The following is a 20,057-nucleotide window of genomic DNA, read 5'->3' as shown; positions in this document are numbered from 1 at the left end:
TGCAAGAATCCAAGTGAGAAACAGTGAGGTTAATAAAGGTCTTAGGAATGAAAGGAGATGGACTCAGAGAGCACAGTGACATTGTCAAGAGGGCCTAGAGGTCAGAGGTGTAGGAGAGATGGGAAGTCATAGATGTTCCAAGACTCCCTGACTAGGAAGCTTGTGATGTGGTTGACTTGATGACCACAAGGGAGCAAAAGTAGATTTGGGTGAGAAAAGAGGGAGCTCAGAGTAAAACATGTTATATTTTAAGTCCTTGTGGGAAAGTCAAGTATAATTTCTTAGTAGCCAGATCAAAAGGCAGAACTGGAACTCAAGAGAGCACAGAGTAAGAAATTCTACATTAGAATCATCTCAAAATGAGCTATAACGGGCACCAACTGAGTCATCATTCAAAGGTATTTCTTAACCTAGAGTCCACTGACCCCCAAAGAATCTGTGAATAGAAATGTACTTTAATATCATCAGCTCGTTTTATAATCCTGTTTTATATTTTACATACTGAAAACTATGATTCTGAGAAGAGATCCATAGAGTTCACCAGACTGCAGAAGGGGCTGTGGCACAAACAAAATTAGAAACCCCTCAGTTGGAGGGAAGTGAGACTGGGAAGGGAGGTCAGTAAAATGATTGCCACGGGACACCCAGATCTTGCTGAGGTTGGAAACCACAAAGGTGCAGCAGCAACAAGCCACATGGGTGGGTGTTGGCTCCTGTGAGAGCAAGATATGATGGGTGATCTTTGAAGAGGGCTTTCCTTTCCTAGAATTCTTGCTGCCACAAGAGTGTTTAGAAAACTGTTCTGCAAGTTCTTGTTTCTTTTCTGAGGTTGTGGCCTCTCCATTGTTGGGTCAGATTTGTAGTGCATTCTATATCTTGATGGTTTGAAAACACTGTCAGCACAATAACTTCTCTTTCTTCACATGAGATTTCATACAAAATCCCAGTGTATGGACATGGTAAGCTTTGGTTAAACTGGGGGTGAAGGGCCCTGCCAACTCGGCCTTCCCAGAGGCTGCCCCATTTCTCCTCACATCCCTACCAGGAGCTGCCGGAGGTCTTTTGAATGCTTCTGCCTACACAAAATGATGTGAAAATCACTGCTTTAATTTAAACACACTTCTTTACAAGTAGTCACAGAAGAAAAATATGGTTAATTTTTTTTAGACTTTCTGAGAAAAAGCTAAATTTCTTCTCCAGAAATGTCTTCAACTAATGTCGGTTTTTGCTAACACAGAGAATCATGAAGAAAGAAAACCCGGGTTACCTGTATGTGTATGAACCTAGAAACATTCAAAGTTGAGCTTGGTGTCTAGGCTGCCTGTCTCCCTTTCCTAGTGGTATCTATGCCTCAGTAAAGTACATTATAGCAGAAGCATATTCAGGTGATTACTTTTAATGATACCTTATCATAGTAGGAACTATCTGATGCTAGGATTAGAGAATTAGGTCACCTGAAAGTTTAAAATTGCACCTAAGTGCTTCACACACATACCTTCCAGGCTGTCATTGATTAAAAGCTTCATACAATACAAAGTATAAAAACTGCCTGGAGCAATAGTTACCCATTGAGCTCTGAAGGAAAGAATGGACAACATACATGTATGAGGACACAAATTACTTTATTCTATAGAAACCTTCTATATTATACAAACTCAAGATAATAGGACCAAGGAGAAATAATCTGTCCAGGCAGTGTAACCGATCAGAAAAGTAGTAGGCCATTTAGCGTTAGTGTAAGTAGATGGAAATGGATCCAAACTCTACAACCCAGGGAAACATTACATACATTTCTCAGAAGCCATTGAACACACTTTCCCCTACCCCCAGTCTCTGTAGTCATTCCCTATCTCATTGCCTAATTTTATATTCTTCATTATTTCTTATCTATATGTAAGCTTGCCTTATCTATTTATTTATGGGTCTATTGTCTTTGTACCACCCCTAGTACAAAGAATCCTTTTTAGGCCATAGACCATCTACAACAGGATAGGTTTCATAGAAAATGCTCATTAAATATCTGTGGAATGACTTACAGATTGACCAGCCAAGCTGCCATCGTCATCTGTCAGGCTAGTAATATGTTGGGTATCATCAGGTAAGACATTAGACATAGATATAAAACATTATACAGAACCAGCCCTGAGTTCTGCATCCTCTATGGTCACTGACACTGTACTTCACAAAAACTTCTTGGAAATGGTTGGGTCCAGGGGAAACAATTGAAATAAGAGAAGGATGATTGGCAGTGGAGGAAGATAGTTGAGAAACTGCAGTACAAAAGCAAATGGGGGACCATTATGATTTTTCAGTCTGAAAGATGGAGATTAGAGATAAATAGAATCATAATCTTTACATTATGAAATTTATGGCCCAGATAAATGCAGGCACCCTTACCGGTTAACTAAAACCTGAAAAATGAGAATGAGGTACTTTTAAGTCACCTGCACAAGAATAGGTAGCAAACACTAGAAGATTATCCATATTTGTGAATTAAACTATTACGTAAGTCATCAACTCTTATGTAAAGTCATTGGTTATTATTATACAAAGCTACTTAGGAGTGTTTTCAAAAGAATGACAGCCTAACATAATGAAAACATCACTACACTTTGAGACTGATCTTTACTCTGTCCTGACCTCAGACAAGTCATCTAACCCTCCTCCTAGCCTCAGTTTCCTCTCCTGCAAAAGGAGAACTTGTAGTGAGTGGCCACTTCAGCTCCTCTAAAATAGGTTGATGTTTCATAGTATATCCCATGGTGCCATTGTCAGCAAGGATAAATGATCCCTTGAATATGGAGTGTGAAAGTCTCCATATTCAATTCGGTGGAGATTCAGACAGCAGGTTCTTTTATAAAGCTTATGTGGAATGTTCTGTATCAGTTTCTTGTCATTGGAATCTTACTGGCTGTGTTACAATATTTTGCCCTTAAAATTCCCATTTTACAGTGAACTATAGCCAATAAATCTCTCTCTGCTTTAAAACGTAAAAGCAATATATAGAAAATGCCAACTAATCTCTTTGTTAGAATTCATGTCAATAGATAACATTTATTTCTGAAGATAAGTAATGTGTCTGCAGTGAATAGTAATGAGTATAGCTGTAAATTAGTTATGATATGACAAATCTGAATCTAAAAAAATATTTGATAAGGAAATCTTTATAAAGTTTCTTCACTTTAAGGTCGTCCCCTTCTAGTGGAAGCACGTTTTTCTCAAAATTTGGCAACCTTGGCTTTTTTTTTTCCTAGGAAGTCTGGACATGCTCAGCTTTCAAACAATTATTAAAGTGTACTTTGTTACCCTAGTTTCCCCTGCTTCATATTTCAACTGCAGTTAGATGATCATGAGATAATCAGTAAATAGCGAGCTTCTATCTAGCCCTAAGATGACTGAAACAACCATAGAATTCGAAATAATTGAAGATCTTTCTGAATGTAAGCATGACAAAACTGACTCTGAAGAACCAGAAATAAGACAACTGTTAAGGGTTCAGCTGATCAAAATAGATACCTCATTGACTTATTATTTTGAAAAAAAAAAACAAACAAACAAACAAAATAAAACCTCCTTAACTAATCCAGCCCAAAATAGAGAAGAAAGAAAAACAAAATGTATGATAGAAAAATCACAAAAGAGAAAGGGAAACAAAAAGGAGAAACAAGAACACAGTAACACCACATAGGCAGTGATGGAACTCAAAGGGTATTGTGGCTGGTGAGAAGCACAGATAGTGAGAAACAAAGATGAAAACAAACAGAAAAAGGCAATCAGAAGTCTTAGAGGGCATCACTGTATTGTAGTCAAATAGTGGTCTTAGACTTTTAGCCCCTCATACCTCCTCAGTCACTAGAGGTTACAGATCCTTCTGTGTTTCTGGCATCCACCCCAGTTTTATTATCATGGTGACCACTAAGGAATGGGCCTCTATCACTTATGTCTTCACTGTCTCTGCCTCTCACTCTGACTCTTTAGTATGTCCTACACACAAATAAAAGATGAACTTCCTAAAATACAATCCTCTACACATTTTTCCCGTGTTCAGAAAAATTCAGTGGTTTTCTTGCCTGTAAGTTCATACTCCAGGTGCTCCACAGTGTTGTCCCGAACAAGCCCATTTCTCATGAATTCCTTATACAGTCATACCTTGTTTCATTGTTCTTTACATATACTGTGATTTTTACAAATTGAAGGTTTGTGGCAATAGTGTCAAGTAAGTCTATTGGTGCAATTTTTCCCACAACATGTACTCATTTTGTGTCTCTGTGTCACATTTTGGTAATTCTTTCAATATTCCAAAACTTTCCCAAGATTATTATACCTGTTATAGTGATCTGTGAACAGTGATCTTTGATGTTTTCGGGTACCACAAACAGGGTCCATATAAGATGGCAAACTTAATAAATGTTGTGTGTGTGCTCTGACTGCTCTACTGACTGCCAGTTCCTCCATCTCTCTCCCTCTCTTCAGGCTTCCCTATTCCCTGACACACAACCATATAGAAATTAGGCCAACTAATAACCTTACAGTGGCCTCCAAGTGTTCAAATGAAAGGAAAGTTCACACTTCTCACTTGAAATAAAAAGCCAGTAATGATTAAGCTTAGTGAGGAAGACATGTCAAAAGCTGAGATAAGCCCAAAGCTAGGCCTCTGGTGCCAGTTAGCCAAGAATGCAAAAGAACATTTCTTGAAGGAAATTAAAAGTGCTATTCTATTACCCTCCTTCTGAAGCCTACTTAGTTTTGTTCCCTTGCTGGAGAGGAGTTGTGATCCTTTGGAGGAAAAAAGGCATTCTGGTTTTTTGAATTTTCAGCCATTTTTGCTGATTTTTCTTAATTTGTGGATTTATCTACCTTTGTTCTTTGATGTTTGTGTCCTTCAGATGGGATTTTTGTGTGGACGTCCTTTTTGTTGATGTTGATGCTGTTCCTTTCTGTTAGTTTTTCTTCTAACAGTCAGGCCCCTCTGCTGCAGGTCTGCTGGAGTTTGCTGGAGGTCCACTCCAGACCCTGTTTGCCTGGGTGTCACCAGCAGAGGCTACAGAACAGCAAAGATTGCTGCCTGTTCCTTCCTTTGGAAGCTTTGTCCCAGGGGTGTACTGATCAGATGCCAGCCAGAGCTCTCCTGTATGAGATGTCTGTCGACCCCTGCTGGGAAGTGTTTCCCAGTCAGGAAGCACAGGGGTCAGGGACCCACTTAAGGAGGCAAAGTCTGTCCCTTAGCAGAGCTTGAGTGCAATGCTGGGAGATCCACTGCTGTCTTCAAAGCCTGTAAGCAGGAAGGTTTAAGAATGCTGAAGCTATACCCACAGCTGCCCCTTCCCCCAGGTGCTCTGTCTCAGATAGATGGGAGTTTTATCTATAAGCCCTGACTGGGGCTGCTGCCTTTTTTTCAGAGATGCCCTGGCCAGAGAGGAAGAATCCAAGGAGGCAGCCTAGCTACAGTGGCTTTGCCAAGCTACAGTGGTCTCCACCCAGGTGAAACTTCCCACTGAGCTAAAGGAGCATGTTCTAACCTAATGCGAGGAAGCTAAACAACCTCGAAGAAAGGTTAGAGGAATTGCCAACTAGAATAACCAGTTTAGAGAAGAACATAAATGACATGATGGAGCTGAAAAACACAGCACAAGAACTTCGTAAAGCATACACAAATATCAATAGCCAAATCAATCAAGCAGAAGAAAGGACATCAGAGATTGAAGATCAACTTAACGAAATAAAGTATGAAGACAATATTAGAGAAAAAAAGAATGAAAAGGAACAAACAAAGCCTCCAGGAAATATGGGACTATGTTAAAAGACCAAACCTACATTTGATTGGTGTACCTGAAAGTGACAGGGAGAATGAAACCAAGTTGGAAAACACTCTTCAGGATACTATCCAGGAGAACTTCCCCAACCTAGCAAGACAGGCTAACATTCAAATTCAGAAAATACGGAGAACACCACAAAGATTCTCCTTAAGAAGAGCAACCTCAAGACATAATTGTCATATTCACCAAGGTTGAAATGAAGGAAAAAATGTTAAGGGCAGCCAGAGAGAAATGTAGGGTTACTCACAAAGGGAAGCCCATCAAACTAACAGCAGATCTCTTGGCAGAAATCCTACAAGACAGAAGAGAGTGGGGGCCAATATTCAACATTCTTAAAGAAAAGAATTTTCAATCCAGAATTTCATATCCTGCCAAACTAAGCTTCATAAGCAAAGGAGAAATAAAATCCTTTACAGGTAAGCAAATGCTGAGAGATTTTGTCACCACCAGTCCTGCCTTACAAGATCTCTTATAGGAAGCACTGCATGTGGAAAGGAACAACCAGTACCAGCCACTGCAAAAACATACAAAATTGTAAAGATTATCGATGCTATGAAGAAACTGTATCAACTAACAGGCAAAATAACCAACTAGCGTCATAATGACAAGATCAAATTCACACATAACAATATTAACCTTAAATGTAAATGAGCTAAATGCCCCCAATTAAAAGACACAGTCTGGCAAATTGGATAAAGAGTCAAGACCCATCAGAGTGCTATAATTAGGAGATGCTTCTCATGTGCAAAGACACACATAGGCTTAAAATAAAGGGATGGAGGAACATTTACCAAGCAAATGGAAGGCCAAAAAAAGCAGGGATTGCAATCCTAGTCTCTAATAAAACAGACTTTAAACCAACAAATATCAAAAAAAANAAAAAAAAAAAAAAAAAAAAAGACAAAGAAGGGCATTACACAATGTTAAAGGGATCAAGGCAACAAGAAGAGCTAATGATCCTAAATATGTAAGCACCCAATACAGGAGCACTCAGATTCATAAGGCAAGTTCTTAGACACCTACAAAGAGACTTAGACTCCCACACAATAATAGTGGGAGACTTTAACACACCACTATCAATATTAGACAGATCAACAGGACAGAAAATTAACAAGGATATTCAGGATATGAACTCAGTTCTGGACCAAGCAGACCTAATAGGCATCAACGGAACTCTCCATCCCAAATCAACAGAATATACAGTCTTCTCAGCACCACATCACACTTATTCTAAAATTGACCACGCAATCGAAAGTAAAACACTCCTCAGCAAATGCAAAAGAACAGAAATCATAACAAATAGTCCCTCAAAACACAATGCAATCAAATTAGACTCAGGATTAATAAACTCACTCAAAACCTCACAACTGCATGGAAATTGAACAACTGCTCCTGGATAAATAATGAAATTAAGGCATAAATAAATAAGTTGTTTGAGACCAATGAATACAAAGAGACAATGTACCACAATCTCCGGGACACAGCCAAAGCAATGTTTAGAGGGAAATTTATAGCACTAAATGCCCACAGAAGAAAGCAGGAAAGATCTAAAATTAACACCTAAACATCACAATCAAAAGAACTAGAGAAGCAACAGCAAACATAGCTAGCAGAAGACAAGAAATAACTAAGGTCAGAGCAGAACTGAAGGAGATAGAGACATGAAAAACCCTTCAAAAAAAAAAAATCAACAAATCCAGGAGTTGATTTTTGGAAAAGATTAACAAAATAGACCACTAGCCAGACTAATAATGAAGAAAACAGAGAAGAATCAAATAGACACAATAAAACATGATAAAGGGGATATCACCACTGATCCAACATACATACAAACTACCATCAGAGAATACTATAGATACCTCTATGCAAATAAACTAGAAAATCTAGAAGAAATGGATAAATTCCTGGACACATAAATCCTCCCAAGACTAAACCAAGAAGAAGGCGAATCCCTGAATAGACAAATAACAAGTTCTAAAATGGAGGCAGTAATAGCCTACCAACCAAAAAAAGCCCCGGACCAGACAGATTCACAGCCATATTCTACCAGAGGCACAAAGAGGAGCTGGTACCATTCTTTCTGAAACTATTCCAAACAACAGAAAAAGAGAGTCTCCTCCCTAACTCATTTTATGAGGCCAGCATCATCCCAATACCAAAACCTGGCAGAGACACAACAAAAACAGAAAACTTGAGGCCAATATCCCTGATGAAAATCAATGCAAAAATTCTCAATAAAATACTGGAAAACCAAATCCAACAGCACTTCAAAAAGATTATCCACCATGATCAAGTCGGCTTCATCCCTGGGATGCAAGGCTGGTTCAACATACGCAAATCAATAAACATAGTCCATCACATAAACAGAACCAATGACAAAAACACATGATATCTCAATAGAGGCAGAAAAGGCCTTTGATAAAATTCAACACACCTTCATGCCAAAACTCTTGATAAACTAGGTATTCATGGAACATATCTCAAAATAATAAGAGCTATTTATGATAAACAACAGCCAATATCATACTGAATGGACAAAAGCTAGAAGCATTCCCTTTAAAAACCGGCACAAGGAAAGGATGCCCTCTCTCACCACTCCTATTCAACATAGTGTTGGAAGTTCTGGCCAGGGCCATCAGGCCAGAGAAATAAATAAAGGGTATTTGAATAGGAAGAGAGAAAGTCAAATGATCTCTTTTTGCAGATGACATAATTGTATATTTAGAAAACCCCTTCGTCTCAGCCCAAAATACCGTTAAGCTGATAAGCAACTTCGGCCAAGTCTCAGGATACAAAATCAATATGCAAAAATCATAAACATTCATGTACACCAATAATAGACAGAGAGCCAAGTCATGAGTGAATTCCCATTCACAATTGCTGTAAAGAAAATAAGATACCTAAGAATACAACTTAAAGGGATGTGAAGGACTTCATCAAAGAGAGCTATAAACCACTACTCAGAGAAGTAAGAAACGACACAAATAAATGGAAAACCATTCCATGCTTATGAATAGGAAGAATCAATATTGTGAAAATGGCCATACTGCCCAAAGTAATTTATAGATTCAGTGAAATCCCCGTAAAGCTACCAATGACTTTCTTCACAGAATTAGAAAACCTAATTTAAATTTCACGTGGAACCAAAGAAGAGCACATGTAGCCAAGACAATTCTAAGCAAAAAGAACAAAGCCAAAGTCATCACTGTGCCTGACTTAAAACTACACTACAAGGCTACAGTAACCAAAACAACATGGTACTGGTACCAAAACAGATATATAGACCAGTGGAACAGAACAGAGGTCTCAGAAATAATGCCACACTTCTACTGCCATTTGATGTTTGACAAACCTGACAAAAACAAACAATGGGGAAAGAATTCCCTATTTAATAAATGGTGTTGGGAAAACTGGCTAGTCATATGCAGAAAGCCGAAACTGGATCCCTTCCTTAAACCTTATACAAAAATTAATTCAAGATGGATTAAAGACCTAACCATAAGATCTAAAACCACAAAAACCCTAGAAAAAAAACTAGGCAATACCTTTCAGGACATAGGCATGGGCAAAGACTTCATAACTAAAACACTAAAAGCAGTGGCAATGAAAACCAAAATGGGCAAATGGGATCTGATTCAACTAAAGAGCTTCTGCACAGCAAAAGAAACTATCATAGAGTGAACAGGCCTCCTACAGAATGGGAGAAAATTTTTGCAACCTATCCATCTGACAGAGTTAATATCTAGAATCTACAGAGAACTTAAACAAATTTACAAGAAAATAACAACCTCATCAAAAAGTGATCATAGGATATGAACAGACACTTCCCAAAAGAAAACATTTATGTGGCCAAAAAAAAACATGAAAAAAAGCTCATCACTGGTCATTAGAGAAATGCAAATCAAAATCACAATGAGATACCATCTCACCCAGTTAGAATGGCAATCATTAAAAAGTCAGGAAACAATAGTTGCTGAAGAGGATATGGAGAAATAGGAATGCTTTTTTACTGTTGGTGGGAGCGTAAATTATTCAACTATTGTGGGAGACAGTGTGGCGATTCCTCAGGGATCTAGAACTAGAAATACCTTTTAACCCAGCAATCCCATTACTGGGTATATGCCCAGAAGATTTAAGTTATTCTACTGTAAAGACATATGCACACCTATGTTTATTGCAGCACTGTTCACAATAGCAAAGACTTGGAACCAACTCAAATGTTCCTCAATGATAGACTAGGTAAAAAAAAATGGGGCACATATATACCATGCAATACTGTGCAGCCATAAAAAAGGATGAGTTTATGCCCTTTGCAGGGATATGCATGAAGCTGGAAACCATCATTCTCAGCAAACTAACACAGGAACAGAAAACCAAACACCACATGTTCTCATAAGTGGGAGTTGAACAGTGAGAACACATGGACACAGGGAGGGGAACATCACATACTGGGGTCTTTTGGGGGATAAGGGGATAGCATTAGGAGAAATACCTAATGTAGAGGATGGGTTAATGGGTGCAGGAAACCACTATGGCACATATATACCTATGTAACAAAGCTGCACGTTCTGCACATGAATCCCAGAACTTGAAGTATAATAAAAAAAAATAAAGTGCTACTCTAGGGAACCCACAGATGGTGAGAAAGCACAACAGCCTTATTACTGATAAGAAGGTTTCAGTGGTCTAAGTAGAAGATCAAACCAGCCAGAACATTCCCTTTTACCAAAGCCTAATCCAGAGCAAGGCCTTAACTCTTTTCAACAATGTGATGGCTTAGAGAGGTGAGGAAGCTACAGAGAAAAAGTTGGAAGCTAGTAGTGGTTGGCTTATGGGGCTTAAAAAAGAAGCCATCTCCATAACATAAAAGTGCAAGGCGATGCAGCAAATCCTAACAGAGAAGCTGCAGCAAATCCTAACAGAGAAGCTGCAGCAAATTTTACAGGAGATCTAGTTCAGAAAATTGATGAAGGTATACACACTAAACAGATTTTCAGTGTACAAGAAAAACGTTCCTTTGGAAGAAGATGCCATCTAGGACTTTCATAACTAGAAAGAAGATATAAAAATGCCTGTCTTCAAAGCTTTTAAAAACAGGCTGACTCTCAGGAGGCTGAAGTGGGAAGATCACTTGAACACGAAAGGTTGAGGCTGCAATGAGCTATGGTTCTGCCACTGCACTCTAGCCTGGGCAACAGAGAGAGACTGAGACCTCATCTCAAAAAAAAAAAGAAAGAAAGAAAAGGCTTTCTTGTTAATAGTTAATACAGCTGGTGACTTTAAATTGAAGCTCATTTATTATTCTGAAAATCCTAAAGCCCATAAGAATTATGTTAAATCTACTCTGCCTTTGCTCTGTAAATGGAAGAAGAAAACCTGGATGACAGCACATCTGTTTAAAGCATGGTTTACTGAATATTTTTAAACCCACTGTTGATACCTTCTGAGGAAAAAAAAAAAAAAAAAAGATTCCTTTCAAAATAGTAGTGCTCACTGAGAATGCACCTGGTCACCCAAGAGTTCTGAAGATGTTTTCATGCCTGCTAACAGCCATTCTGCAGCCCATGAATCAAAAAGTAGTTTTGGCTTTCAGTCTTATTGTTTAAGAAATACACTTTGTAAGGCTGCAGCTGCCATAGATGGTGATTCCTCTAATGAATCTAGGCAAAGTAAATTGAAAACCCTGTGGAAAGGATTTACCATTCTAGATGCCATTAAGCACATTTGTGATTCATGGGATGAGGTCAAAACTTCTACATGAATAAGAATTTGGAAAAAATTGATTACACCCCTGTTGGATGACATTGAAGGGTTCAAGACTTCAGTGGTGGAAGTAACAGCAGACGTGGTGGAAATAGCAAGAGAATGGGAATGAGAAGTGGATCCTGAACATGTGACTGAACTGCTGCAATCTCATGATTAAACTTTCATGGATGAGGAATTGCTTCTTATGGATGAGCAAAGAAAGTGGTTTCTTGAGATAGAATCTGCTCCTGGAGAAGATGCTGTGAACAATGTTGAAATGTCAATAAAGAATTTAGAATATTCCATAAACTTAATCAATAAAGCAGCAGCAGGGTTTGAGAGAATTGACTCTAGTATGGAAAGAAGTTAAACTGTGGATAAAATGCTGTCAAATAGCATTGTATACTATAGAGAAAACTTTTGTGAAAGAGTCAATTGACAAACCTTTTTTAAAAATTGCCTCAACCCCTCACCCTTCAGAAGCTACCACCCTCATCAGTCAGCAGCCATCAACCTTCCACCAGTACAAAGATTATAACTTGCTCTAGGCTCAGGCGATTATTAGCCCGTTTTAGCAATAAAGTGTTTTGAATTAAGCTATGCACATTGCTTAAGACATAATTCTGTTGCACACTTAATAGCCTACAGTATAGTATAAACATAATTTTGTGTGTGTACTGGGAAACCAAAAAAATCGTGTGGCTTGCTTTATTGCAATGATGTGGAGTTGAACCTTTCAGTATCTCAGAGGCGTACCTGTACTATACTTTCACCATAGCCAAACTTACCTACTGCTGTTCTCTCATAAGCACCCTATGCACATCTTCCCTTCATTGTGCTTCCTCCATATCCCCTTCCCAGAACATCTTCCTTTTCCTTTGTCTTATATGAAATTGATTCTGAGAAGCCTTTCCTGAATTTCTCAGCCCTCAGTGACCTCCTAGAAGTTGTTTTCCAAACTTCTAGAACACTGATCTGCACCATGAATTTAATGTATGTAGTGTTATAGTGCTGTCTCACTAAGTCTTTCTCCCACTGTCTTAAAACTATGTTGGAGGGTTCTGGACAGCAAAGACATTACGTCATGCTTCTTTTTATTTCCAGCATTTATTTCCAGCTCATTATAGATGTGTAATAAATATTAACTTACTAGTATATGAGTTATCTTGTGTGACCAAAGCAAAAGGGTAATTTTTTTATTCAGTATCTTTTTGATGGACAAATATTTCACTGGTTTTAACAACATTGGGGACTTAAGAAACTGTTGTAGAGTAGATTTGGGTGTGTACTGCTCTGTGGTCTCTCTCGGGCTAGTTTTCAGTCTTTGTACCCATTGGAATAAATATAATGCTTCTTGAAATTTAGCATCTCTTCCTCTTTGAGTGCTTTCTATTTCCCTTTAAGATGTTTAAAAATACTGTAAGAATCAGTGGTCTTTCTGTGGCTAGTAGTGGGACTGAATCAATCTCTTCTCCTCTGGTTTCTCTTCCTTTAAATACAGATAAAGAAGAAGTGCAGAGGAAACGACAAAAGCTCATGCCCAATTTTTCGGATAGTTTCGGCGGTGGTAGTGGTGCCGGAGCTGGAGGCGGAGGCATGTTTGGTAGTGGCGGTGGAGGAGGGGGCACTGGAAGTACAGGTCCAGGTACAAAAATATTTATTCTTTCTAAAACTTTTTCCATATTGGAGAGGGTAGAATTTTCCTTTCTTTAGTTTGAGCATGTCTGTGAGTTGAGTGGCTGTGATATTATTTTAGATTTTCTGAAAAATGTAAATTTATTTTTCAAAGAAATCTACATTCATTTTACAGTATGTAGATAATCCCGAAAGCCATAAGCAGAGAAAAAAGTACCCCAAAGCCAGTTATCTAATGATACCTCCCTAAACATTTTAGTGTATTTCTCTTTTACATTTTTTGACATAGTTGTTTCTGTTTGGAAACATTGAAAAGATTTTGTATTATGTATACAATATAGATATATATTAAACATCTCTATATATTACATTGTAGAAAATTTGAAAATACATAAAATCTGTCATCAAAGGTTAACTACTTTTTCATGTGTGTTATAGTAGATATTTATGAATTTTCCCCTATATTTACTATATTCATAAATAGTATAGTAATATGATATAAATAGTATAGTAGATATACTATACTATACATACTGTATAATATACTATAACTATATATACTATATAATAGTATATAGTAGTCTATATATTATATAGTGTATAAATATACTAGATATATATACTATATATTATATAGTATATATACTATACTATATAATAGTATATAGACTATTATATACTATTATATATATTATATACTATATATAATATATATACTATACTATATATAATATAGACTATTATATACTATACTATATAATGGTATATAGACTATTATATACTATTATATAGTATATATATCTATATATTATATATTATATATTATATATAGATAATATAATATAGATATTATTAGATATTATATAGATAATATACATATTACATAGATAATATATAGATATATCTATATATTATATAGTATATAGTATATATATCTATATATATTATATATATCTATATATAGATACTATACTATAGATATATATAGTGTATAAATATACTAGATATATATACTATATATTATATAGTGTATAGTATATATACTATACACTATATAATAGTATATAGACTATTATATACTATTATATAGTATATATATCTACTGTAATAGTATATTAGTACATAGTATGTATGCTATTATACAGTATATACTATAGTATATATAGTATACTATATATTACATAGTATATATATTAGATATACTATATTATATATACTATTATATAAATAGGATAGTAGATATTCATACTATATCTACTATACTATTTATGAATATAGATGTTTATGATATTTATGAATACAGTTGTGATCATTGTCCATATTATTTTAATCCATTTATTTGTAATACTGTTTTACTATCATTTGCACCATAACTGTGTAGAGTCATATGTGCAGCATTTACCTGAGATGTTAACAAACATTTCCCCCAGTAATATGAACTTTACATAAGCACACATTTTAAGCATCATTTTAGTGACTCATTTCCTCAAGTGAACAAACCATAGTATAACTTACTTAAATGTAGTTTCCTGTTTTCTATATAAAATGCTATACTGAACTCCTATTCACATAACTTTTCATTTATTCCAGATTACTTTAGTAAATTAGAGTCTTTGAAGTAAAATTACTGTCTCAGAGGGCATGACATCTAATGCCAGCTGCTTCCCCAAAGAGTTGTACCAGTTTTTGCTTCCACCAAAAATGCCTAAGAATGAACAGTGGTGGCCGTTTTTCCACTGAGGAGTCAGTATGTTTGTCTGTGTTTTGTTTGATTTAGTTTTTTTTCCTCCAGGGGTTATTTTAATGTCTTCTACATAGGCAAGTGTGAGTTTGGTTGGTGACCCTCACTATTAGCCTCTCCTTCATTAGGAGTGGAGGCTTTCTCTATCACAACCCCTCCCCAAATCTGTGGTGTTGTCAGAGTTGTCAAAATGTAAACTTTACCAGGTGGAATTCTGATGGTCCCATGACTCCCACCATGTGTCTTAGTCTCAACAGAAACATCATGTATGGGCACAATACTGTCCTTTCACACCAAAGGCTATGCTCACCTGAGAGACAGTCACTAAGTTTTGCTGAGTCTTTGTAAAATATCTTCATGATGTTTCCTTTGTTTTACTTGCCATTTCAGGGTATAGCTTCCCACACTATGGATTTCCTACTTATGGAGGGATTACCTTCCATCCTGGAACTACTAAATCTAATGCTGGGATGAAACATGGTAAGTAATGCTTTTTTCTTAATACCAAGGGAGGAAAAAAAAATAATTAATGCTTAAATGATTACTTATCACAACAATATCATCATCTTGAAAAATAATTAAGGAATGCAAATAAACTAAGAAGATACTTTTTCCAAAAGATATTATTTCCTGTGGCTAGTGTAAGCTCTATTCCTTGTGTGTATTTTATATATTTACTTTGTAAGTGGCATGAACCGAGGAAAGAACATTGAAAAGAGACATACAGAGACCTGACTATTCAAACATTTTAAAAATCGCCAAATTTATATATTCTCTTTTTTCCTCAAATAGTACACTTCTGAAATCATTCTAAGTTTTATAGGATTGGTCTTTTCCCATGAAGTTATCCCCTGAGAAGCTGCAGCTAACCCACCTGTTGATAGGTTATATTTACAGGTCTGTTCTAATGTACCTATGGAAGAAATAATACTGTAAAGAATTCTTCCCACTTATCGAATACCTATTTTTGTGCCAGGTGCTTTTACATGTTTTAACTGTTATCTTCATGATTTCTCTGTATGAAAAATATTAGTATCTCCATTTTGCACACAAAAGGCACCAAACTTCAGAAATGTTCATACTCACTGAAGGCACACAGAAGTTAGTGGCAGAATAAGAATTTGAAGCAGGTCTCCCCATAAAAGCTAGATGCTGTCATAGTACCTATCAGATAATGTAGTTGAACCTGAAAGAGCATGATCAGAAATGGTACACTGGATAGCTCCCATCACTAAATAATGTGAATTTACAGTACGTCTTTATGAGTTGCTTTGTTAATTAGCATCAGGAAAAAACTGCTCTGCTTTCAAGAACTTTAAAAATTCAGCTTTCCTGCAATTCACAGAAGAGCTTTATTTTGTTTTTCTCCTTTACAAATAAGTAAAATGAGATCTAAGATTTCAGAAGTAGACTGAAAAATTATTTTTAGGAATGAGAGTTTAGAATATCACCAAAACATGGTATTTATGACATGGCCATTTTTAAAAGAATTTCAAATTATTTCTTTTCCCTTTTCAGCAAATTTGCTTCTAACCTTTATCTGACCTATGTTGGAATAGTGAATTGTCAATTAATGTATTTTACTGAGAAAAAGCTGATATTTTTGCATTTATCTTAGGAACTATGGACAGTGAATCTAAAAAGGACCCTGAAGGTTGTGACAAAAGTGATGACAGAGACACTGTAAACCTCTTTGGAAAAGTCACTGAAACCACAGAGCAGGATCAGGAGCCCAGCAAGGCCACCGATGGGAATGGTGAGGTCGCTCTAACGTATGCAACAGAAACCAAAGAAGAGAGTGCTGGGGTTCAGGGTAAGTGAGCACACAAGTTATGTTCTGTTGGTTGGCTGGGGACGGGTCATTTCTAGGTGTAGAAAGATATCTGCTAATCTAAAGATAATGTATCAATATCTAGTTCAGTGTACTCTTCAAAGTTATGTATGCCTTTTGAAAAGCATGTGTCAGATCATTTTATTCACACCGGGATTTCCATTTTTGCTATGTTATCTTTGAATATACAGAAATTTACATGTACATTCTCCAGTCATAATCATGCAGTTTTAGGGTATTGTGAGAGATAATCAACTTCTTTTCTGTCATAGATGAATAGAGAAGTATTTCCATAACCTTAATAGTCACCCTCTCTAGAATCTGCTTAACCGTCATACTGAAGTAGAACTTTGCCTTAAATTAGGGACTTTTCTTTTTATCTTGTTGCCTTCTTTGAAGAAGTAGGATTAGGAGAAAATGTACTTTTGCGTTTACTCTGAACCAATACTTATTAGCATATGTGTCATGATTCTAGATCATCCTAGATCATACTAAGAAGATTTCTGTAAAAGGAAAGGTAGTAAATATTTAGAGCTGGTGGCCACATTTGATGTCTGTCACATATTCTTTTTTCTTTTACACCCTTTTAAAAATGTACAAGCTATGATTAGCTAGGAAGCCATATGAAAAGCAGGTCGTAAACAGGTTTTGGCCCAAAGGTCACAATTCTCTAACCTTAATGGAACAAACTTCACAAAAACATGTCTCATTGAAAGTTTCTGTCTATGGCAGAGACGTGTGTTTTTCCACGCATTGCCTAACAAGCTACTTGTTAGAGATTCCAATGAAGGATTATTTCACCAAGAGATTGGTGATTTAAAATTACAGTAAAATCTAACATTATTTGGAGATTGTTTTCCTTAAAATAACAGACATCTCTAAATTTTTTGCCTCTAACAAACTATACACAGATTCTTTAAGATCAATCTCTAACAATATTTGTCAGTGACCCAATGTCCAATTCTGCTTTTTCTACTCAACACAATCCAAAAGCATTGAAAGGAGCATTTTCAACTAAAGTGACGTGTCAAGATGTCGGAACACCAATGCTGGTCAGACTGGCCTCAAGCATGCATTACTGATAAAACAAAAGAAGGAAACTCAACTGTGATTGTGGTTGTTGCCTTACAGATAACCTCTTTCTAGAGAAGGCTATGCAGCTTGCAAAGAGGCATGCCAATGCCCTTTTCGACTATGCAGTGACAGGAGACGTGAAGATGTTGCTGGCTGTCCAGCGCCATCTCACTGCTGTGCAGGATGAGAATGGGGACAGGTAAGTCAGGACTTTTGTATGATGGGTTGTTTTGGGTAGGGAAGAAGAGCATTGTATAACGCATACAGACGAGAGATAAAAATAATTTTTCAAATGTACTGAGTCCTCTAACTGGAACAATCAAGAAAACTAATGTGTACGGTAACCAGAACAAAATTTGCTGCTCCATCCTGCTGTCACCTGTTGGAATCTGTAACAGCTGGAGGACTCATCTAAGAGTGAATCTCTCTGGGCAAGAAAACTAAGATGTGTGTAGGTAATGGTACTTTTTAAAAAGACTTGCTTTGTTTATTGAAATAATAACAAGTCCTACCAAATCCCTGAAGCATTGTTATCCCAGCTGCATTTTTATAATGACTGTACTCAAGAAAGAGCCCAATAAAGGCAGCAACAACAGAATGGTTAAGAGGGACTGATCCTTCTTTCCCAGTTACTGGTGTCTTCTGTACTCCCTGTGCTAATGGTCACCAGTCTGAGACTGGTTCAGACTTTTGTGACTGCTCCAGCCCGTGTGTGGGAGTTGAACATTCCAGATACGCTGCCTTCCATTCCTGCTAGTACTGAGATTGTATTTGCAAAGCCACCTGGCTTCTTTCTAAAACAGTTCTCTTAGTCCTTTCATTGAGACTCCTAAAATGATCTCAAAAGCCTATAAAAATAACAAGAGACAGCAGCCTTCACATTCAAGTCAAGTGCCTTATCTAAAACCTTCCTAAAATAGCATCAACACAGAGAAATCCTTTTCTGTGGAAGAGCTCTTGAGTGCTGTGTTTTAGACCTCAGTTTAAAAATTAAACCAAGCACTTAAGGAAAGTAACAACCTCAGGGTTTCAAACAGAGAGACCTTTGTTCTCATTCCTTGCAATGTAACCAAGGATGTGGTATAACGACTGGCCTTGTTATACAGTATGAGAGGAACCAGTACAACCTTCTTGGTATAAGGCCATGAACAGCAGAATGCTTTTTCAGGGTTAAATAATCCAGTTAGCATTCAGTCACACACAACCACAAGAAAAAGCAGTTAACCAAGACAGGATAGCAGTGTTTCAAGCGGCATTTCCAGGGACCCGTTGAATTGATAAGTCTAAGAATATGAGCAGATACAGGTTGGAAAGAAGTGCTGATATCTGAAGGGAGGATTGTAGGAAGGGATACAAGGCGAGGCACATGCAAGTTCCCTCCTTAGACTGAAGCACACTCACACAGGCAGGCTCTCAAAGAGGCCACAGAGGTGGGACTTGGAGAGACTAAAAGATCCTCATAAGAGCATAGGTAAAGGACAGATTTTGGCCATCACAGCCCAAGTCTCTGTTTTTTGTTTTTTTTTTTTCCACAGCAATTTATCGTGTATTTCAAAATAGCTAGAAGATATGAAATGTTCTCAAACACAGAGAAAAGATAAATATTTGAGGTGATGGATATCCTAAAAATCCTGATTTATTACACATTGTATGTATCAAAATATCACATGTGCCCCATAAATATGTAAAATTATAATGTATCAATAAAAAAATTAAAAGATTAAGATGGTAAATTATACATTATGGGTTTTTGGCAAGTCTCATGTTTTAATTCAGCTTGTCATATTTGGCTAATAGTCTGAATCCTGTGGCCATTAGTCATCATAGAAAATACAATAAAAATATATATATATAAAACTTCTGGTACTGGGGAAATTCCCATAACGGTGTGAGGATTTGAGGGGGAGGGGGATTGTACTTCTGCTATGAAATGCTGAGCTGCACATGGAAATTTTCGGGCAGTTTTAGAAGTATGACCTTTTTCTTAGTACATGTGCATCATGTCTGTGTCAGTTGAGGCCCTTTTCAAAGTTTTCTTCCAGTATCACATTTCAAGAAGCAATAATGAAACCCTGAGATCATCCATTTAAAAATATTTCTCAAGTAGCAAAATCACAATTTAGTTTTTTAGACTTTTCTGTTTCAGTGTTAATCCCAAGTATGATATACTTGCTATTGCTAAGGAAGAGGCCTGAGTACAGTGGCACCTGGTAGC

General features: G+C 36.8%; 1 protein-coding gene across 3 annotated transcripts in view; it reads left to right on the top strand.

The window, feature by feature from the left end:
* Positions 1-20,057, top strand: part of NFKB1 (nuclear factor kappa B subunit 1) — a 124,389-nt gene that overhangs the window by 87,361 nt on the left and 16,971 nt on the right. For 2 of the 3 annotated variants that reach the window (XM_017508660.2, XM_017508662.2), the window contains exons 12-15: positions 13,063-13,206; positions 15,328-15,417; positions 16,556-16,750; positions 17,900-18,041. In XM_017508660.2, the coding sequence (XP_017364149.1) occupies positions 13,063-13,206; positions 15,328-15,417; positions 16,556-16,750; positions 17,900-18,041 (571 nt within the window). The remainder of the gene's footprint in view (positions 1-13,062; positions 13,207-15,327; positions 15,418-16,555; positions 16,751-17,899; positions 18,042-20,057) is intronic. The other variant, XM_037731406.1, reaches the window with a different exon arrangement.

Source organism: Cebus imitator, unplaced genomic scaffold, assembly GCF_001604975.1.
Source record: "Cebus imitator isolate Cc_AM_T3 unplaced genomic scaffold, Cebus_imitator-1.0 Scaffold397, whole genome shotgun sequence".
In the NCBI taxonomy this organism is placed as follows: Eukaryota; Metazoa; Chordata; class Mammalia; order Primates; family Cebidae; genus Cebus; species Cebus imitator.
The sequence above is the reverse complement of the archived record's forward strand: the minus strand, read 5'-3'. Positions and strand labels throughout refer to the sequence as shown.